Genomic DNA, 24,152 nt, shown 5'->3' with positions numbered 1-24,152 from the left:
AAAGTAAGATACAGTATGTGACAAATTGTCCTCAGTTAGGTACAAAACACTGAGGCACAAATGCATTAAACACTATAATTTATAGCTACTGCTGTGATGCAATATCCTGTAACAGCTGTGTTATTATTTCCATCTTTTTATAATTACATAGACTGTATATAACTCTATAACACAATTCAGCCAGTCCAGATTACTTTACTGCTCTGAAAGCTGTATCCTTGCTCTGAAGCAGAGAAACACATGCAACAGAACTAATAAAGCCAATGATACTAACAGGTAAACAGAAAATGTATATTTTCTTAATTTCTAATTTCACATAATATCCCCAGGATGTGATTATAACTGTTTAATGCTGTACAATAGTCATTATAACCTTTTTTCCTAGTTCCGACCCTGCAATGTGATTGGCTGAGAGGCTATGTTCTATGAGTGCCGTTATCAGCCGGTAATGCACTGGAACTGAAGCTCTCTATATACAGTATTACTTCGCCACATACAGGTAACCTATCAACGATGCAGCGCTTACAAGCCAAACAGCAACAGTGCAGCTACAAACAAAGCAGCAATGGAACTATTTTAACTGGCAGAGTTTTTATAAGCAAACAGATCATACTGTATTTTCTCCTCCTCTTCAACTCTTTAAAATCTTTTAATAAACATATTTTTTAAAAGAACTGTGGTATAATTGCAATAATGAACTCGAAGTTTGTGTAAAGCACACAGAAAAAGTACTCAAAAACTCTTAACATAAAATTTATATAATAGTGAAATCCAGTAAACTGAGGGATGTAAGTGATTTTTTTTTATGTTTATTGTATTGAAAGCTTGTGTTTAACATTTTTATTTTATATTTCATATTGGACCGTATATCACAAATCATTCATAAACAGTAAAATAAACATGATAAATAAGCAATAATACACGAGAAGAAGTGCTATAATGTGTAATATTGGCACTGCTGTGCTATGGTCATATTACAGCGCCAATATTACACATTATAGCACTCCATCTTGCATATTATTGCTTAATTATCATGTTTATTTTAATGTTTATAAATGATTTGTGATATAAGGTCAATATCAAATATAATACAAATAAAATAAAAATGTTAAACACAGGTTTTCAATCACTTACATATTTTACAAATCTTACTGGATTTCATTGTTATATAGATTTTATGTTCAGAGTTTTAGAGTAATTATTGTGTATGCTATACACACAGAATACAGCATTTTTATATTTTTTCCACATAAAAAATATAATCCAGGTCTGAAAGAGTTAAATCTGAAGTTGGCTATATTCCTGCTCTTCTGAAGTCTGTTGAAGCTCATTTAGCTCAGGACACAGGAAAAAAAATCTCACAAAAATGATTTTTAAAAAGGTTTTAAAAGGTTATAGTCTTCTCTTACACTCTGTTGAACACAACTGTTTGGCTTAGAGCTACAATGGAGCATTCACTTAAAACCTTCACACGGCTGAATAATTTGATTATGGGACGTTAGAAAATGCTGACTCGGCCGGTCCATAATTAATGGCAAATGTATTCACTTGCGTTATTAATCTAATTTTACACCCACATTTCCCTGCATTAACTGAACACAATCAATGCTGAATTGATTCTGTTTCTGCTGAGGAAAACCTCTTTGCAAGTCATTAATTACTGTTTGCTGTGGTTGTTGCCACCCAGGTTGGGTGTAGAAGCAGAATCGTGCAGCGCGCCGGTTTGTCATTTGGGCGTAATTGAAAACGTAGTTTCTAAGTAATGACGAATGACCTCCTATAATACAGTGGTTACTAAAGGGGCAGAAAAAGATACTGTTTTCACCCTTTTTTAGAGCAATTATTTCCAACTAGAACAATATAACTTCATATAATATAAAATCTGTACATAACTGTACATCACTAAAGTGCACCACGAGAAATATGTAGAAACGTGTGTAGAATGCAACTCGGTTAGTATATAATGTAAAATAAATTTACTGGAAAAACACTGGAAGAAAACTATAACGTAAATTTTGTGCATTTTGTACCGTTACAATTCACAAGAAATTTGTAATACAAATTTGTATACACATATTCCATACAAATGTTATGATTCACACTATATATATATATATATATATATATATATATGTATATATATATATATATATATATATATATACATATATATATATATATATATAGGTCTCGTCCACTAGGGGCGCTATTTCACCAAATACACAAAACTGTACTTGAAAAAGAATTGAGAAATAGAGAGTCTCTGCAGTAACATGCATTCTGTTTTTTTCAGTTAAAAAATGAATGGATGAAAACTTAAGCACAAAAAACAGGATTAGGATTAGTTTTAGCTTAGAATACGTTTAGATTTAGGTTATGTTTAGGTTTAGACAAAGCTGCTGTAGCTAGGATTTAGGTTTAGTGTTTAGGGGTAGAAGATGAAGTTTAGGTTAAAAGGTTGAGGTTTAGGCTAAATTTAGGTTGGATTGTAGGAGGTGAGGTTTAGGTAAGGGTTTAGCTTAAGTTAAGGAATAGATTAAGGTGTAGGTTAAGCTTAGATTTAAGGGACACAGGGTGGTCCAGCGATCTAAAGTGCTGCCACTATGATCGGGTTTAAATCCTGGTCATGCAGCTTGCCATCAAATGGCAATTGGCCTTGCTCTCTCTCTGGGTGTGTACAGTAGATGGCACTCTTTCCCCTCATCACTCCTAGGGTGATGTGGATCAGCACGAGGCTGCATCTGTGAGCTGATGTATCAGAACCCTGTGCTTTCCTCCGAGCGTTAGCGCTGTGATGCTACTCGGCAATGCTGCATCAAAAGCTGAATGAGTGGTTCAATCGACCTAGCTAAAAAGTATATTCTCTGTTCCAAAATCATTTGATTTTGGTCTTTTATAGACCAGATGCCACAATCTTACAGAAAAGTTTTCACCAGCAAATAATTTGAATAGTTTTTGAAAACTGTCCCAATTTGCTTTGTAGTACGCATACAGAAACTTCTACATAATACATGCTCCATATAATCTGGAAAAAAATATTTCCTGTCACATTTTTTGGTATATTAATACTTAAAACTGTGTTCTTAACACAAGTTCAGTGTGATTCCAGCATTAAAGTAGATCCTGCAATAATAAAACTTTAATCGCTTCCAAAAACCAGTATTTCTCAGGCCATTTGTCTTCAAGGTGAAACTTTATCACGACCGAATCAGTCGAAGAGGATTAAATAAAAAAGACAGCTATAAATAAATAAAGTGTTTTTTTTTATAAGAAAAAGAAGTGATTTAACAATTGTGTAGCCAAACAGCGCCGAGGCAGAATGGCAGGGCGTGTAATGAATAGTTCATATTGGAAACTCCATAAATGTCACACTTATTGCGCCTTTTTCACATGGGGAACTTCACAAATGTCATAGGCAATTACTTTTCACACAGGGGCATTAGATTTGCATGACTTTCTTATTTGCTAAATAAACACAAACGAATGTTAACATTTGCTCATTAATCTAATGCCACACATTTAGCAAGTTAGCAAGTTTGATTGATTCAGTATCAAAAGTGTGGAAAAAGATCGAGACATTTTTTTTTTAGTACAGGACAGGTAGCTTTTGAAAAACTGATCTTCTCATTTGCGGTTTCTCAGAAGTATCCCCCCAAAGGCAGATCCGCCGTCATAAGTCTTAGAAAGCAGACAGTGCTGCCAGACAGAAGGTCTTTTTTCACCGATTTCTACAGTGCCCTCCACGCCGTCTCAAAGTCTTAAAGCGGTCGATGGCTTCTTGTTCAGACGAAGCCTTTTGACAGCGTCAGAAACACTTTATTCATTTTTAGTTTTGGAAGTTCACACTGGCAGCATGTCCACATAGATCAAGAACCCACAGTCACAGATATCAATGACAAACCGTGTGTCCTCCTTTTCCTCTGCTGCACCGTGCCATTCTGCTGCAGGGAAGGTCACGGCTGACACGGGCCAAGCCACTTCCTCTTCTGCTAACAGCCGTCAGTGTGTTAACCCACGGCAGGGCACTGACCAGACCGGGCTGCCTGACCATCAGGAAGCTCAGCAGCAGCAGCTGTTTATCTATATCAATAGCGCTCATTCTAATATTTGTTTAAATTGTCTTTAGCTTTGATTGCAGCTTTTTACGCATTTACTGTGGCATTGTTTCAGTAATCTTCTGCAACATCACAGTGATTGCTGCACATACTTTGCATGTAAACAGCATTGAGCAGCAGAGTCAGCGTTTGTTCGTACAGTATAGAATCTGGCTAATACAGGGGTTGGACAATGAAACTGAAACACCTGACATTATTTTAATGTGGGATTTTAGGTTTCATGGCTAAATTGGAGCAGCCTGGTGATCAATCTTCATTAATTGCACATTGCACCAGTAAGAGCAGAGTGTGAAGGTACAATTAGCAGGGTAAGAGCACAGTTCTGCTCTAAATACTGCAATGCACACAACATTATGGGTGACATACCAGAGTTCAAAAGAGGACAAATTGTTGGTGCACGTCTTGCTGGAGCATCTGTGACCAAGACAGCAAGTCTTTGTGATGCATCAAGAGCCACGGTATCCAGGGTAACGTCAGCATACCACCAAGAAGAACCAACCACATCCAACAGGATTAACTGTGGACGCTGTAAGAGGAAGCTGTCTGAAAGGGATGTTCGGGTGCTAACCGGGATTGTATCCAAAAAACATAAAACCACGGCTGATCAAATCACGCAGAATTCAATGTGCACCTCAACTCTCCTGTTTCCACCAGAACTGTCCGTCACCACAATCAATTATTGTGCTATAAAACCAATTTAATCACAAATTAATCACATGCGCTAACGCTTTAGCATTGACAGCCCCACTTTAAACCCTCACAGATATGTTTGAGCTATATCACTGAGTGTAAACCTTTTTTTCAGTAGACTAAAGGCTGTTCCTGCAGTATATAGTGGACAAATCTCCTATTAATATTTCAGAAGGAAATCACTGAATGCAATTCCAGAAATACTCTACAATAAACCCTCTCAACTCAGCACGCCTTCCTCCAGCTGCCAGAGGATCATCAGTTTTTCAGAGAGCAGTGGGTGAGGCTGCAGGTGAGGGAAATTCTCAGACACTCAAACAATCAGTAATGGTTCCCCCCTGTGGATTGGATTGGTTCTCACGGCACTGCTCTCCTCACTATTCACTAATGACTGCATCACCGCAAACCCCTCTGTCAAATAATGCAGCTCCGAAGCTCGCAGATGACACTAAAGACATCAGCGGACGCATCCGTGATAATGATGAGCCTGCTTACAGATGGGTGGGCAAACATCTGCTCCTCTGGAGAATTCACAGAAACCGCAGAGCTGAATTTCTTCAAAACAGTGGAGAAGATGATGAACTTCAGCAGAAGCTTCCACAGCTAGCGCTCACCATTCTTCTGAAGTTCCTGAGATCTTCAGGGACCTGAGGTGCAACATCAACATCCACCACAAAAAGGAAGCCCAGTAGAGGATGGGCTCCCTGTGCCTGATGAAGAAGTTCAACCTGCCTCAGGAGCTGCTGTCTCACATCTACACCTCTATAATAGAGTCGCCAGCATGGGCTGCAAAACTAAAGTATAGCGATTGGTTGACGTAATTGACAATATTGACTTTAAAAGTCTGTGTAGAGCCCCACATATTAACAAAGATCCACCTTCTCCCACTTATGTCAAGTGTCACAAGTGTCCAATCAAAAGATGAAGCAAAACTATCCTTCAAGACATTAAAAAGGAAGGAACAGAAGCAGGTTAATTGGTCTGTGATTGTGATTGGTCTTCTCAAAATTGTTAATAAATAATAGTCTAGGAATCTCAATCACAGGAACATATTTATAGGTGCACAGCGGCTCTCCACAACCTTTAAAGCTTCACCACACCACTCGGCTGATCACGTGACTCTACGGCGTTCTAACTCGCCAAGTTTCTGATTACACACACCTGTTTCTCTTCGTTGGTTGGTATTCAATCGAGTTAGTAGCTCTTCTACCTCACCATTCATTTGTTTATCACTCTTTTGTTTCCGATCCATTTTTGTATGTTTTGACTACTCTTTTGACTAGCCCTAGTACACCTAGTACCTCCTTAGTTTTGATATAGGCGGGGGCTAAATACTTTTGCACGCCACACTTCTTTTTTTAGATTTTTATTTGATTAAAATGTTAAAAACCATGATAAAAAATAATTTTCTCCTAACAATTTAGTGCTACTTTGTGTTGATCTATCATTAATTGTTTAGTTGTGGTTGTAAGGTGACAAAATGCTGAAAAACGTTTCGTACACAATAATATCGCCAACATTTTTTATATCGTGTACAATAGTATACCCTGGAATATGGTGCCATATCACCCACCCCTAATTATCACATTATTATACTACTTTTTTGCTGTTTTTAGCAAAATAAAAATTCAGACTGTTCTCATTTCCTATTATATACATTATCTATTAGAGACAGATTATATATGTCCAGTTTTATTTATTTTACTTTAATCCTGAATATATGGAGATATTTGGAGTTCATTATTATTATCAGTATCATGACATTCTGGATCATTGACTTCTACTGTTATAAATTTGATAAAATTCTTGTATTATTTTTTTTTTCATATCTCAGTTAGGGGTGTGCCATATCATATCATATTGTATGCAGTGAAAAAAAAAATTCCTTTTTTATAGGAGATACTTCTTGATCATTTTTTTTTTAATTCAGTGTTTTGTCATCACGAAAATACCATAAATTATCGTGATATTATTTTAGGGCCAGATCGTCCACCTCTATTCATGCAACACTAGTTTTAACCACAGAAAGAATCAGCACAGAAAGCAGTGAAACGACTATAGAGAAAACACTGTCTATTACAGTCTATTAGTAAATTCTGAGCTATACTTTGGGATTCTGGCAGATTTTGACTCAGCAATAATGTCTGAGTGGAGCGTAAAGACAGGAGCATCTAATCCCCATAAGTATGCTTTGTAGCATAAAGGTCTGAAAGTGAGCTTCTTCTCTTCTTCTCTGCGAGTAGATGAAATGATGAAATGAAGCGTGGCAGTTCCCCGTGGTTAAGTGATCTGCACTGTTCTACTGTGCGGAGTGTAGAGTGTTTTGTGTACACGGCCCTTGAGGAGCCTCTCTCATCCACACTCAGTGTGCATAGCTGATCAGCTGCATTATTGATATACCATGCACTCAGTGTGAGATACGGTGAATTATTTAAGAGCGACTCAGTTTTCAGATCAGAGAAAGAAAGAAAGAATAAGAGAATAAGAGAGGGAAAAAGAGAAGAGGGTGAAGAGTCCCTAAGGTGTAAATATACTGTTTTGATGTCTTAATTAATGGAGATTAGAACGTATACAATTTATGGTCTGCAGAGCATTTGCCCTAGATTGGAGTACTCTCTCTCTCTCTCTCTCTCAAAAAATAAAAAAATAAAAAAACGTGTTAACACAAATAGAGTGTTATCTAACAGAGGCAGCGTGATCCGATTTTAAAGTACACAGCCTGTTATTATGCTACCATCTTACCAATGACTGTACAAAACACACTGCCAGTGACAGTGCAACATGCATTACAGGTAGGGGTGTGCTATATTTTATATATGCAATAATTTCACATCAGGGTTCTACTTTTTTGTTTTTGCTGTTTTTTATCAAAAGAAAAATTCATACTGTTCTCATTCCCATTATATATATATATATATATATATATATATATATATATATATATATATATATATATATATATATATATATATATATATATACGTCTGTTATAAATCTGATAAAATTCTTGTATATTTTAATATCTCAGTTAAATCATATACCATATCATATTGTATGCAATAATAAAATTAAATTTTCATTTTCTTGCACTAGTGTATTTTTAGCAAGAGTATCTTTATCGCAAAAATACCATGAAATATCATGATATTATTTTAGGGCCATATCGCCCACCCCTAATTACAGGTCTAGTGCCTCTGCTGGCTGGTTGTAGTTCACCTAAAAATGATGAGTTTCTTTGATTTTACCAAATTTACTCAAAACCTCTGGAATATAAATAAACAAGAGGAAGATGGATGATCACAAGCCATCAAACCACCAAGCTGAACTACTTTTTTTAATTTTTTGCACCAGGAGTAAATTTAGGCATAACTTTATCCAAAAAGCAGTGTGTAAGACTGGTGGAGGAGGAGAACATGATACCAAGATGCATGTTTAAAACTGTGATTACAAACCACAAGGGTTAATCCACCAAATATTGATTGATTTTTCTGAACTCTTTTCTGAACTTTATGAATATGAACTTGTTTTTTTTTTGCATTATTTGAGGTCTGAAAGCTCTGCATCTTTTTTTTTTTTTCAATTATTTATCCCTTTCTGCAAATAAATGCTCTAAATTACTCTAAATAAATATTTTTATTCATTTATGAATTTGAGAGAAATGTTGTCTGTAGTTTACAGAATAAAACTAAAATGTTAATTTTACTCAAACATAAACCTATAAATATCAAAATCAGGGAAACTGATTCAGAAACTGAAGTGGTCTCTTAATTTTGTCCAGAGCTGAATCAAGCCTAGTATGAAGAGAGTCAATAAAACTCTTGTCTCACCTGATGTCGCTCTCTCGGATGCGGCTCTGGTCCATGTCCTCGATGAACTTTTCCCCTTTCATCCAGTAAACCAGGGGGCTGACGTCCCCACTGTACCCAAAGAACGCACGGCATGTCAGGTTCACCGCAGATCCTGCACAGGGCAGCGAAGGACACAGTTAACATCACCTATGATGCAGAGCCCATTTTCCCCCTCAGGGAGACAAACGCAGGATAGAGCCACATTAAACCATATTCAAGTTCACAAACATTAGATATTAAATAAATAAAATATCCAACAGCTTTTTTTAACATCTCTTTGAGGCTCCACTGTCTGGACATCACCGCTTCCAGACTCTCCCTTTGGCAGAAGGCTTCAGTCCATCAAAATCAGCACAACACGACACGCTAACAGCTTCTTCCCCAGAGCTGTAGCACTTCTCAACCACAGTGGAGACCTCTGAGTCTCCAAACTTCGTAGAGCTGTACTGACTGGATTTTACAATTTGCTCACTTGCACCATGCTTATCTGCACAGCTGTACAGATAGTCTTCTGTAAAGTTAACATCATCTGCAACTTTCTATAACTACATTTAATATAAACCTACCTCAGCATATTCGGACACAATTATATTCATATGTGTACAGTATAGGTTTTATTTATCTCTCAGCTCCTAACGCTCTTCAATGCTACTCATTCCTTTAGTACTTTTAACTATATTCTTATTCTATTAATTGTTTATAGTACCTTCTTTTCTACTGTAATGTTTGTTAATAGTCTGTGTAAATATTACAAGTCACATACAGCTATGGAAAAAAATAAGAGAGCACTTAAAAATGATGAGTTTCTTTGATTTTTCCAAATTGAAAACCTCTGGAATATAATCAAGAGGAAGATGGATGATCACAAGCCATCAAACCACCAAACTGAACTGCTTGATTTTTTGCACCAGGAGTAAAGCAGCATAAAGTTATCCAAAAGCAGTGTGTAAGACTGATGGAGGAGAACATGATGCCAAAATGCAACCAACGAGGTTTTGATTTCTAAACTCTTTTGCATCTTTTTATTTGTTATGTCAGACCTTTCTCATTTTCTGCTAAATAATGCTCTTAATGACAATATATTTCTTTCTGATTTTATATTACTCAATACCCCTTTTCTTCTTTCAAGAAGAAAAGGTCTGTTAAAGTCTGTTAAATATAAACTGAATATATTCCAATTAAATTCCTTACATTATTATATGTGTATAACAGTGTATAATAACAGTGTATAATGTATAATTCAGAGAGTACAGCACGAAAAAAATAATAAGCACAGATCTTTAAAGGGTTAAAGCCGCTCTGTTCTTTGATTTCTCTTATTTTGTTCTGAAAGCTTACGAGTGTTGTGTGAAGATTTCTACTCTTCTCTGATGAGCTCCGGTGTTTCATGCTCATCTAACAACGTTCAAGTCTGCGGCTCATTAGACAGATAGCACTGAAGATTCCTTTCATACACGCATATACACACACACACACACACACATTTCTCTCCTCCCACTACACACACATATATCTGGTTGCATCTGATGTTCTATGCAATAGATGAAAAAAAAAATGAAATAATGAACTACAGCATCAAGGTTAGATTTTGGCCACATGCATATGGCAATCAAACTACCATACTTTCTTACATCTTACAAGCCTTGACATCTGCAGGTAAACCAAATGGTCAGTTTTCACACAGATAAAGGTGAGAATCTGCTTTTAGTTACATGGAACCAGTGAATTGACTGGTTTTATTACTGGAATCTCTAAAATTTTACCAATCAAACACACTACTGGGTACCACTTTATAAAGATTTATAAGACTACCTTTATAAAGGGTTCATAAATGGTTTACAATCAGTTTATTTATAGTTACTAAATAGGTTGTAAATGCCTTAAAAATCATTAATAATCAGTTATAACACATATGTAGAAAGGTCGACTATGGCCTGTTGTTTGTCAAATAGTGAACCCACAGCCACCTATATTGTTGCCCTTTCTATGTATGTGTTATAACTGATTATTAATGATTTTTAAGGCATTTACAACCTAGTTAGTAACCATTAATAAACTCATTGTAAACCATTTATAAACCCTTTATAAAGGTAGTCTTATTTTAAAGTGGTTCCCACTACGGTATATCAAGTACAGTACAGGCCAAAACGTTGGCGTTTTCTTTATTTTCATGACTGACATTTACATTGTAGATTCTCACTGAAGCATCAAAACTATGAATGAACACATGTGGAGTTTTATCTACTTAACAAAAAATGAGCTGAACCTCCACAGTCACCGGACCTGAACCCAATCCAGATGGTTTGGGGTGAGCTGGAGCACAGAGTGAAGAAGACAAAGGAGCAACAAGTGCTAATAAACACCTCTGGGAACTCCTTCCTTCCTTCCTTCAAGACGGTTGGAAAACTTTCATTTCATTTCAGGTGACCACCTCTTTGAGAAGCTCATTGAGAGAATGATGCCAAGAGTGTGTAAAGCAGCAATCAGAGCAAAGGGTGGCTATTTTGAAGAAACTAGAATATAAAACATGTTTTTAGTTATTTCACTTTTTTTTTGTTAAGTACATAAAACTCCACATGTGTTCATTCATAGTTTTGATGCTTCAGTGAGAATCTACAATGTAAATAGTCATGAAAATAAAGAAAACGCATTGAAAAAGAGAAGGTGTCCAAACTTTTGGCCTGTACTGTATATAGAATACACACTACATGACTGTATATCAAGTATATAGAGTACATTTTTAAGTATTGTGTGTATTTTTTAAATATTGCAGTATATGGGATTACTGTTATAAAGCCACAATGCCCCAACACTGTGCTACCACTCTCATATTTCACTTTGCAAATTATGTTTATGTTTATTTAAAAAATGGACAGTCATTTTTGTACTATACATATGATCTTTTGAATTTTGTTCAGATATAAGGTATTCTAAGACATTTCTGATTTTCTTTAAAAATGGCTTCGTTTTGATCATAAATCCTGACATTTATTATAACTTTTGAAATGTTGCAAAGCATTTTCTTTATAAATCAAAACTTTTAAATCTAAAATTTTAATAACCGGCATAAAAAGATATTGGTTGCTCTAATTGGCAGTACTTTTTTATGTTTTTATTTTTATTCTCATTAAATCCAAACATGTGCAAATGATTTCTAAGAGGGAAAACTATATAGTTTTTTTCCTCTCTCTCTCTCTCTCTCTCTCTCTCTCTCTCTCTCTCTCTCTCTCTCTCACACACACACACATTCTAAAAATAAGATAATGAGTGGGCCTTACACATATGGGGCTTGTCAGTAGTTCTGACTGACATGCACATGCTCACACACACACACTCACACAAACACACTCATACACACACTCATACACTTACTTTCAAATGCATGCACACACACACACACACACACACACACACACACTTGCTCACATCCCTGGTGCAGCTGTTGTGCGTCAGCAGTGATGTCAGTGCTACACTGCATACAGTATGGAAGCAGCAGGCATATCTGTCAGTGAGCCAATCAGAGGCCAACCTGTCACTATCATTTATACCTCTCCTCAGCTTTCCACAGGGACGTGCACACGGTCATTAAACGCTTTCTCTCTCTTCCGCTTCTCTTTTCCTCTGTCCTGCAATCATAATTTTAATCAAGTAACAATAAGCAGCTTATCTGAGTGTGTTAATAAGAGCTGCGGTCGGTGTTGTGAGGTGTGTATAACGCTGGAGACAGGTTACAGAAGTACAGATAAATCACCGCTGTATTTAATATCACTACACATCAGCAGCGACCTGCCATCAGGGGGAGCTCTGACTCCTCAATCAGCTGTGTGCATGTGAGTGTGTGTGTGTGTGTGTGTGTGTGTGTGTGTGTACTCAAGGGTTTGCTGTGTGCTTGTCATCCATTTACCTATACAGAGCACAGGCACTGCAGTGACTGAGCAAACTCCAGCATTAAAATTGACATTTTCCCTAAAACACACACACACACACACACACACTGAATCAGTTTCTCTGATTTTGTTATTTGTGAAAATGTAGTATGCTTAAGAGCAATAAAAGTATCTTCAAATCAGGTAAAGAATACTAAAAGCGCATTTTCAATTTAGTATGCTTCATAAAAATACACACTAAATATACTTTTTTTTTTTGTATTTCCATAAAATGTATTTTTAAGCAAAATGCTTTAAATTAAATGTTGTGTTGATAAGAAAAAAAATACAAAAAATTACAGTTTTGTAATACTCAAACATGAAAAAATAAATGAATGAAAAAGAAGTAATTATAAAAAACAAGTAAAAAAACATTCAAAATTCGAGGTCTAAGTATGTTTAAAAATGTATTTTTTAAGCAATATGCTTTAGGTTAAATGTTGTCTTGATAGAAAATATATATACTGGCAAAAAAGATGTACTTTTCCTTGTTAAGTATACTTTAAAAATATATACTTAATACACTTTTCTTTCTTTACAATGGTATACATTTGAGAAAAACTACAGATAACATTTCTTCCAAATTCCAAATTAAAATATTGTCATTTAGAGCATTTATTTGCAGAAAATAAGTATGAGAGAAATGGCTGAAATGACAAACACACAAAAAAGATGCAGAGCCTTCAGATAATCTCAAATAATGCAAAGAAAACAAGTTCATACTTATATTTATGTTTTAAGATTTCGGAAATATCACCAATATTTGGTGGAATAACCCTGTTTTTTAATCACATTTTTTTTTTCATGCATCTTGGCATCATGTTCTCCTCCACCAGTCTTACACACTGCTTTTGGATAACTTTATGCAAAAAAAATTCAAGCAGTTCAGTTTGGTGGTTTGATGGCTTGTGATCATCCATCTTCCTCTTGATTATATTCCAGAGGTTTTTAATTTTTTAATTTGGTAAAATCTAAGAAAAAGTGGTTTCTTATTTTTTATAGAGCTGTGTATATATATATATAAATATACAGACACAGAGAGACCACTCACACATTTTTGTCCACATTAAATATGCAGCCGGTACGTTAGAGAGGACAGAGATAAGCGTAACACAGTTTTTCTGCACAGACTGCAGTCTGTCTCAAAAGGCCGTAAAGACCTTTTCACTTCTCTCTTTCTCTCCTCTTTCTCTCTCTATTCTTCTCCTCGCTTGTTCTTCTGCTCAGCTGTCCAGTGGGGAACTTTAATTAGCGGTAAAGATCAGTGCTTTGTGAACAGGTACTCTTCCCCTCCTCCTTTCATCCTCTCTGTCCTCCGCTGATTCCTTCTTTCTGATGACATAATAAGAGTCCCTGTCTCAGCGGCCCTTACACAACCCCAACACACCAGAACCATCCTCAGCACTGGTCCAGGTGAACGGAGGAGAACAAAGGAGCAGCAGCTACTTCACATTTTACATTCACAAGTAGTTGTTCTTTATTTACAGATTCTATTATTATATATTTCTATACTGTTAAACACTGCAGTATTTTCATTTACTGGAGTATCAACCCAACCGTATTAAGAACTTTGTGCCGCCACCCCCATGCTTCACAGTGGGGATGATGTTTGCTGAAATAAATGGGATGTACATTTTTATGCTACATATCGCAATTTGAGTTTTGGCCAAACAAAGTCTTTTTTTGTCTTTTTTTTTTTTTAAACCACACTCATTAGGACTCCCCCAACACCAGGAGGGTGAAGACAAGCACATGCCTCCTTCGACACATGTGAATTTAGACTCTGCCTCCTTTTGAATTGCTGCTGATCAGCATTACTGAGCAGCATCACAGCAAAGCGCTAACGTTCGGAGGAAAGCTCAGCGACTCGGTTCTGATACATCAGCTCACAGATGCAGCCTTGTGCTGATCCACATCACCCTAGGAGTGATGAGGGGAAAGAGGGCCAACAACATAATTACCCACCCAGAGAGAGCAAGGACAATTGTGCTCTCTCAGGGCTCCAGCAGCTGATAGCAAAGCTGCATGAACGGGATTTGAACCTGCAATCTCCTAATCATAGTGGCAGCACCGTTTTCCACAATAAAAAAAGCTATGTGGGATGAACCACTAGCTAATAACAACCTGGATTACAGGAATATTCAGGGTTCCTCAGTGTAGCGCTGTCGGGTGGCATTTATTAGAGCTAAGTGCTGCTAACTACAGCTTGCACTGCTGCTAATTGCACTAAAATGCAAAAAAAATTGAAGCTTACTGTAAATAAACAGAAGTGTTTTACGCACCTAAATAAACAGTTTTCAGGGGAGAAATCTGTGAAAAATTAACCTCCAGTGCTCATTTGACTTAGAAAGAATTATTATTATTATTTTTAGAACTACAGCGTCAAGACCTGCCAAAATTAGAAGGGAAACATGGCGCCACCCTTGTTCCTTACTAGTGCCGCTTTAAACATATAATATAAAACTTATAATTCGGTCTGTAAAATCCAGTATGTAAAAAAAGTGTAAAAATGAACTTAAACCTGCCGTTTGTCGGCTGTTGCTGCCAGATCCCTGCCTGCTGTTGCAGGGGGAGGGGAGGACAGTGTGTTAGACTGGTGGAATATAACTGCAATTTACAATGACTATTAAAATTATATTAAATTAGTAAATTAATAAATTGGTTATAAATTGCTCTGTATAAATTATTCAGCCTTTTTTCCATGTTTATCGACCAAAACGTTTGGGTTGCCAGACGTTTGGTCCATTCCTACCCCCTCCTTTGTGAACAGGTAGGCTTACCCTTCCCCTCCTCCTTTCATCCTCTCTGTCCTCCGCTTAATCCTCCTTTCTGATGACATAATAAGAGTCCCTGTCTCAGCGGCCCTTACACAACCCCAACACACCAGAACCATCCTCAGCACTGGTCCAGGTGAACGGAGGAGAACAAAGGAGCAGCAGCTACTTCACATTCAAAATCTCTCTTCAAACACACACACATACACAAGCACACACACACACACACACACACACACAAAGTGACACACATACACACCGTGCCCTCCAGCTATTCTTGATAACTGAAATCAAAGAGCAGATGCTTCACACACACACGCACACACACACACACATAAACCCACAGGCTTCATTTCCCTAGACAATCAGCTTCAATCTCCAAAATGAATCTAAAGTCAGTGTAATATAAGCTCACCAGCGGCCTCTTCCCTCAGGTATTGAACATACAGCCTCTTTACCCCCCATTCGCCCCCCCCTCTCCACCCTCTCCTCTCTCTCTCTTTTCTTCCACCTGCTTTATCTTTATCTCTTCATCAGCCTCTCTCATCTCTCCGTCCTCCAAACCTCGCTCTTATCCAGGCCTGCTGTCATGTGTGAATAGAGCAGTGGGAGATTTGACTCACATCACTCATTCACTGTGTTCCAGATATACGCTACACTGATGGAGTCACTTCTGATAGAATGGGGGTTCATATTCTGGGCCGCCCCTTTCTGTGTAGGTCGATTGCGTGTGGGTGTGTGTGTGTGTGTGTGTTGTTAAGTGGCAGGTCTAAATGAAACCAGGTAGGGCTAATCATGCAGCAGCAACAATAATACCAACAATGGTAAACCCAACAGTAACACACAGCATTAACCTGCCAGTTTGAGTGACAGCAGTCAGCTCTTATCTCGTCTTCAGACACAAATATGAATGTATTTATAATCATACAATCTGTAGAAGTACAGGTTGTTATTTTACTGTCATTTTGATATTTAAATGTAAGTGAATAATTTCTAAATCTATTGTCTTGTCACTTATTTCAATAATCTAAAATCATCAACATTAAAAAAATAAACATACAGTGGGACTTATGAGTGGGATCTGCAGTCTGTAAATAGAGTGCAGTCAGTAATTAGCAACATTATTACTAAAGATAAAATAAATAAAGATAAAATCTATCTATCTATTAGTGTAATCCATAAACTTGCCTCAGACTTCACAAAACTTCATCAGGAGGTTTTATAAAACTAGATTTACACTAGAGTGTGTATCTAAACTGCAGTTAACCATGATGCTTTTCATTCAAAAACAAAAACAAGGCCAACTGTGCTCTCTCAGGGCTCCGGCAGCTGATGCCAACCTCCTTCAGATCTCCTGATTGTTGTGGCAGCGCTTTAGCCTGCTGGATCTCTCGAAGCCCTTTCTTTCCAATAAATCTTGATTAGCTGAAAGTCCATTACATGACACTAAGGGACTAAGGGGAAAAGTGGAACTGATATATGTAAAGATTGCATGTATTCTTCTTTATTACGTTCAATTAATCGAGATGCATCCAGTGTTTAATTTCTCAGGGTTGAGAAACAGCCAATAGAATTTACAGAGCTAAGACTAAAATGAATGCAGGCTAAAATCTCTAAAGTCCCAATACGTATCTGAATTTCTTTAGGCTGAACTACAGTCATGTTTTGAACAGAAACTTTTTTCCTGACAACCTTTTTAAAAATCACACTTTAAACTACAGAAAAACATGAAAAAACACAAGCAAACAGGCTGCGTTGTCTGACTCTGATTTGATGTGATTTGATTATTCTTTGGGACAAAGGCAGGGCAGAAAAATAAGAAATGGCAGTTTGTTCGAGCATGTGCAACATTCAACATTTTCTGGATGACTGACTGAGCCGCGCTGTGTTTCCCTCAAACTGAGAACCCGTGTGGGAGATTTTCTAAAAGTTTAGAGGAAAAAAAAAATCACAAACTGCACAAAACTGATGACATTCAAGTGTATCGTGTTGTGCTGAAGAGAGAGAGAACCAGAAGAAAAATAGAGAAGGAGAAAAACCTCCGTCAGAAAATCCATCAGATTAAACAGTATTACGCCTGCGTGCAATGTACTAGTGCAACAGAGAAAGAAAGAAAGAAAGAAAGAAAGAAACAGATGTAGCAAAGGAGGAAAAGTGAGAGAATTAAACATAAACAGAAACAGAAAGATAATAAGGCAGAGAGAGAGAGAGAGAGAGAGAGAAGAGAAAGAAAGAAAGAAAGAAAGAAAGAAAGAAAGAAAGAAAGAAAGAAAGAACAATAAGAAATGTAGCAGAGGAGGAATTGTGAGAGAATCAGGAGTAACAGAGAGAAAGATGAATGGGTGAGAGACAAAGAGAAAGATAAAGAGAGAAATAGAGAGAGAGAGAGAGAGAGAGAGAGAGAGAGAGAGAGAGAGACGGAAAGACAGAGTGAGAGAAAGGGGGGAGAAAAAGGGAAGAAAGAAAGAAAGAATCAGGGATAACAGAGAGAAAGATGAGACAAAATGAGAGATAAAAAGAGATAGAGAAAAAAAGAGAGAGAGAGGAGAGATAAAGAAAGAGTGAGATAAAGTAGGGGGGAAGAAATGGGGGGGTCTGTAAAGCACAAACAAGAATTGTGAGAAAATTAGGGTAACAGAGAGAAAGATGAGACAGAATGAGAAATGAAGTGAGAGAGAGAGAGAGAGAGAAAGGGGGGAGAAAGAAAGAAAGAATGAACATGAAGAAATATTTGTAGTAAAGGATGAATTTTGAGAGAATCAGGAGTAACAACAGAGAGAAAGATGAGATAGAATGAGAGAAAAAGAGAGAAAGAAAGAGAATGCACAAACACACACACACACACACACACACACACACACACACACACACACACACACACACACACACACACAGCCTGAGCAGCATCCACATTATCCTCCATTATGGTGAACATTACTCCAGCCTGCACACACTCACTCTTAAAGGTCAGCCTGAAACTGCCAACGCCTCAAAGGTCACGCCGGTCTAACAGGAGTGTATGTGCTTGATTAGAGGCATAACCTCACGAGACACACACACACACACGAAAACACACACACACACAAACACACACACAGGAGAGTACAGCATTTACCAAAGAAACGAGGGATTTACTCTTATCTGTCCATCTATAATCAATCACAATCCCTCGCCATCCCTCCTTTCTCAATCCCTTTCTCACTCTCTCACTCTACCTGTCTCTTTCTCTCTCTCTATTTATATTGCCTTCTGTTTATGTGTGTGTAAATGTATATAGTGTATACACACACTGTATGAAGTATATAGAGTATTTGAACCCTCAGGTATTTATATGATTAGTCTCATAAACAAGTTCATATCCATAAAATTTTAAGAGTTCAGAAATCAATATTTGGTGGAATAACCCTGGTTTGGTTTTAATCACAGTTTTTAATCATGTATCTTGGCATCATGTTTTCTCCTCCACCAGTCTTACACACTGCTTTTGGATAACTTCATGCTGCTTCACTCCTGGCTGGTGCAAAAATTCAAGCAGTTCAGCTTGGTTTGATGGCTTGTGATCATTAAATCAAGCTTAACGGCTTGAATTTTTGCACCAGCCAGGAGTGAAGCAGCATGAAGTTATCCAAAAGCAGTGTGTAAGACTGGTGGAGGAGAAAACATGATGCTAAGATGCATAAAAACCAGGGTTTTCATGATTAAAAACCAGGGTTATTTCACCAAATATTGATTTCTGAGCTTTGGAGGTCAACTCATTTCAACTCATCCTTTGTAAGTGTCTCTCTTTTTTTTTTTTTTTCCAGAGATGTATGTAGTAGAATAGCACAGCGGTACACCTCATGGTGCACATGGTGCACGACTCTAGACGTGGTGTATAACAGGCAGTTTATAGAGCGTATGTATCTTGTCGTTGTGGTTGTGAAGGTGTGTGGGCGTTTATGATTATTTTAAATCATTTGATCGCACACTTTCTCTCTCTCTGTCTCTCTGTTTTTTTTTCTAAGACTGACAGACAGCTGCATTCAATCAAACCAGGCATCAAACGAAGAGCGCGTGTGTCAGTTCACGCGGAGTGTGTTTCAGCCTTCAGTAACGCGACGGCAGATATCGTACAGGAAACGCTGTTTATTTAGAGAAATTCCTTCATCGCCCGAGGAGGCCTGGGCGTTGCTTAGCAACAACTGTATTATTTTTGGAGAGTGTGATTAATATTAAGAAGTGTCCTTTGAATACCTCCGCAAAAAACACAATCTGTCCTTATATGTGTGTGTGTGTTAGTGTGTGTGTATATGAGTGTGTATATGCGTAAATTGTCATCTCTGTACTTCCTAAAGGATGGAACTGAGAACAGAGCAATTCAGTTTAACCCTTTAAGACCCTGGATCCAATACAGTGGACATCATACACTGTGAGCCTGAATAAGCTGAATTTACTTAAAAAATATTGAGGAAACCGTTCGCCATATAAAAAAGTTAAGTAATGGAGAATGAAAACTTAAATTAGCATAAATTAAAACATCAAGTTATTACAACTAAAAGGGAACTTTATTTAAGGGATTTATTTCTAAGGTAGCCCAGGGGGGGAATCACTACACACTGATGGTGAGTATCTGTCAAAAACTGTTGGACACACCCAGTATGCAAATAGATTGTGACAGAAGCCAATGAAAAAGAAGCTGTTAATGGAAACAGACTAAACTCAGTTATTATAAGTTGGTTCAACTTAAAGATCTCAGTTTGAATAGTACAGTATATGTGCCCACAAATTCAGTTCAACTAACTCAATTGTAATTGAGTAATTGAGTATTGTTTAGAAATATACAAATTTATGTAAAACAGACTTAAATCATTTGAGTTCAAACAACGTATGGGTTTAAAGTGTATATTTTCCTTTATGTTGCCCTTAACACCAATTGAGTTCTGTTGTCCATCAGAACAGACCATGCATGAGTCAGCCAATGAAACAACAGCTTAGCCCCTCCTTCATCGTCATCTTTACAATTAAATTAAATTTTATGTGATTTAGAACATTTTTTAAATCATATTTTGGGGTGATTTATGAAGAAACACTGCCTTCCAATGCGGTCAATATATATATATTCCTATCACTAGTGATGCCCCAACACACCAGGAGTGTGAAGACTACCACATGCCTCCTCCGATACATGTGAAGTCAGACTCCACCTCTTTTTGAGCTGCTGCTGCTGCTGTAGCATTGCCGAGCAGCATTACAGCGCTCTTGGAGGAAAGCGCAGCGACTCGGTTCTGATACATCAGCTCACAGACGCCCTGTGCTGCAGACATCACCCTAGGACTGATGTGGGGAGAGAGCGCCATCTACTGTACCCACCCGGAGGGAGCAGGGCCAATTGTGCTCCCTCTGAGCGCCAGCAGCTTGATGTTAAAGCTTCATGAGGGGGGGTTCGAACCTGCGACCTCCCGCTCATAGTGGCAGCACTGGACCACTCCGCTCTGCGATCAATCGTTTTTATATTAATTTTATCATTTTATAACAGAACATTGTTAAGAAGGGTCTTCTTTTTCTGTGCATTAGAGATGCAGAAAACAGCATTCTTTCCATCACTGCAACATCATTCGGGTCTAAAAGGGTTAATTTAATTTAATTTCTTCATTTCACTTCAGTTCAGAAGCCGAGTGAAGCTCATTTGAACTGAATTGTGATTTGAGAATTGAGAAGTTACACCCTGACCTCTCTCTCTCTCCCTCTCTCTCTCTCTCTCTCTCTCTCTCTCTCCCTCTCTCTCTCTCTCTCTCTCTCTCCCTCTCTCTCTCTCTCTCTCTCTCTCCCTCTCTCTCTCTCTCTCCCTCTCTCTCTCTCTCTCTCTCTCTCTCTCTCTGTCTCTGCTCTGTTTGGTCTATTTCTGTTCGTTCGTCTTTTTGCGTAAATCCTGACGAAAAATGGCTCCTACTCAAAGTTACGTGTTTTTTTTTATTCCTTCTGTTCCACACCTCACTCATGTCTCTCCTCCCCCACTAGTGTTTCCTTCTGTTTTTTCTCTCTCTCTCTTTCTTATTCTTTCTTATTTTCTGTCTATCTGTCTGTGTGTGTGTATCTTCTCCTCCTTCTCTCTGTGTTATTTCTGTTCCAGTGTAGATCTTGTATAATGTGTGTGTGTGTGTGTGTGTGTGTGTTTTAGTGTTTACTGATTGGCCCCCTGTACGGTGGAGCTGCTGCTGCAGTAGTGGTGCTGCTGCTGTAGTGTGTAATATATTCCATTGTTTCAGCAGGATGGGAGTCTCTCCCACACATCGCTGCTTTACATGAGTTTATAAACAGCTTCGGAAACGATCCTGTTGTAACACTCAGAAGCTGCTGTTGCTGCTGTTATCAGCGATAATAAAAGGCAGGGTGTATTTTAAACATATTTTTTCTCACTTTATGCTCTTTAAATAAGAGAAGAATCGAATCATCACAAGTACCAGCATTGTGCTTGGAAATCGATTAGGGTTTAAATTTTACATTAAATGTTGAAGAAATTGTGCAATTAAATTATACAGGTCTGGAATCCGCACTGCCATTATGATTGGGAGGAGATCGAATTCCGGTTCGAATTCTGTACATGCAGCTTGCCATCAGCTGCCGGAGTCCTGAGAGAGAACAATTGGTCTTTCTCTTGCTCTCTCTCTCTCTCTCTCTGGGTGGGTACAGTACACTAGATAGCGCTCTCTCTTTCCCATTATCACTCCAAGGGTGATCTGGATCAGCACAAGGCTGCGTCTGTGAGCTGATGTATCAGAACCGTGTCTTTAAATTGGTCAGTTTCTCTAATTGTACTATGTATAGGAATTTATTACATTTCCCTCAAATTCCAAATAAAAATATTTGCATTTAAAACATGTATTTCTTTGCTGTACAATGAAAAACAAGTATCTCCATTTTTGTCGATTTTTTGTTTGCTGCATAATTTGAACAAACCAACTCTTCTTTACACTGTGTCAAAATTTCTTGATGTATGGGCAAATAGAAATTATTTGAAAGTTAAGAAGGTTTTCTCTCTGTTCTATAAAGATTTGCAGAAAATAGAAAATAATGCAAAGAAAACCTAAGTTATATTCATTCAGAAACTACAACAATATTAATGATTCAACTTCAATTGAATGAAATAACCCTGATTTTTTATCTCAGCTTGGCATCATGTTCTCCTCCACCAGTCTTACACACTGCTTTTGGATAACTTTATGCTGCTTTACTCCTGGTGCAAAAATTCAAGCAGTTCAGTTTAATTTGATGGCTTGTGATCATCCATATTTCTATTTATCACATTCTGGAGGTTTTCTATGTATTGTCTATCTGTCTATTTTGCATTGTTTTTGTTTGTTAATGTAAATCTATACAGAACTGGGAACAGTTACTATTAATGTCAAGGCAGCAGCAAAAGACTGAATTCTCAGTAGATGGCTGGAGTTGGCTGTGAAGCTGTGAAACGCTCACTTTTTTGGACTAGAGTTATAATAAATGTAGTTTTATCACAGTTTTTCATCCAACTTCCATTTAACAGCATGACTGCGTTACTTATCAACAATCTCTGCATTGTAATTTGCAGCTTCCCTGCACTCAGCACTTAGACTGCGTACTGAACTGAACTGAACAGAACTGCACATGTCACATGTCAATCAGAAAGTACATAAAAAACTGCACTTTGCAAGAAATGAGAAATAATTTTTTTAAATAGATTCATGATCCGTATATTTTGTAACATAAACTCTGTAATATCAAAGTGTAGTTAACGTCAGATATCTGCAAAAATATATAATTTATAGTAAATGTGTAAAGCGGTCTAAAGTGCTGCCACTATGATCAGGAGATCAGCAGCTGGTTCAAATCCTGGTCATGCAGCTTGCCATCAGCGTCCTGAGAGAGTCCTGAGAGAGCACAGTAGATGGAGCTCTTTTTTCCCCTTATCACTCTTAGGGTGATGTGGATTAGCACAAGGCTGCGTCTGTGAGCTGCTGTATCAGAACCGAGTCGCTGCTAAAATAGCTAAAACTGGGAGAACAAATGGAAGAAAATTAGAATCTAACAATATTTATTACTGTTGTACACAATGTTACTTTTGACTCTTATTGTAAAGTGTTGACCGATTATGTAATTTACTTTAAGTACATGTTAATATAAATCCTCAACCATTAGCCACAGTGTAAAAACTAATATTAAAAACTGGTGGAAAGAACCAGGACTCTCAGGGGGGGGGGGGGGGACCCATCCTCCTCTGGTCAACTACCAATTATAAATAATTGGTAAAAAAAAAAAAATAATCGATGTACCACCAGATAAGACAGTTGTGTGTTAAGGTTAGAGTCTGTCCTCATAAACGGGAACTTGACTAGAGTAAATGACACAATTGTAAATCCTTAATGCCTATTTAGTAATCTCCCAACAATGAGGCTTCATATGGTGCTCAGACATGAAGCAGATCCTCTCTGGACACAGTGTGTGTGTGTGTGTGTGTGTGTGTGTGTGCATATGGCTGTGTGTGTTGGATGAAGGCACGTCTGTTAACTTGGCTGTAAGTCAGTGCATGTGTGTGTGTGCGTGTGTGTGTGTGTTGGCCGGAGAAGCAGATTGGAGCATATTGAGCAGACTCTGGCCATGTTGTGGCTTCAGAGTGAGGGGAGAAAACAGGACAGTGCCTGGGTCACAGCAGAGCAATACACACGTGATGGATCTGACACTCAGGGCTGTGTGTGTGTGTGTGTGTGTGTGTGTGACTGAATGTATTCTAGGGATGTGTATTGGCAATAATTGATATATTTATATATCGATACTATACGTTTTAGA

At 37.6% G+C, this 24,152-nt stretch overlaps 1 protein-coding gene across 2 annotated transcripts in view; it reads right to left on the bottom strand.

Annotated features, from left to right (window-relative positions):
* The window catches only part of il1rapl1a (interleukin 1 receptor accessory protein-like 1a), a 136,165-nt gene that overhangs the window by 11,933 nt on the left and 100,080 nt on the right, over positions 1-24,152 (bottom strand). For both annotated transcript variants that reach the window (XM_022665609.2, XM_022665611.2), the window contains exon 7: positions 8,633-8,765. In XM_022665609.2, the coding sequence (XP_022521330.2) occupies positions 8,633-8,765 (133 nt within the window). The remainder of the gene's footprint in view (positions 1-8,632; positions 8,766-24,152) is intronic.

Source organism: Astyanax mexicanus, chromosome 11 (assembly GCF_023375975.1).
Source record: "Astyanax mexicanus isolate ESR-SI-001 chromosome 11, AstMex3_surface, whole genome shotgun sequence".
In the NCBI taxonomy this organism is placed as follows: Eukaryota; Metazoa; Chordata; class Actinopteri; order Characiformes; family Acestrorhamphidae; genus Astyanax; species Astyanax mexicanus.
This window is presented reverse-complemented; position numbering and strand designations above follow the sequence as displayed.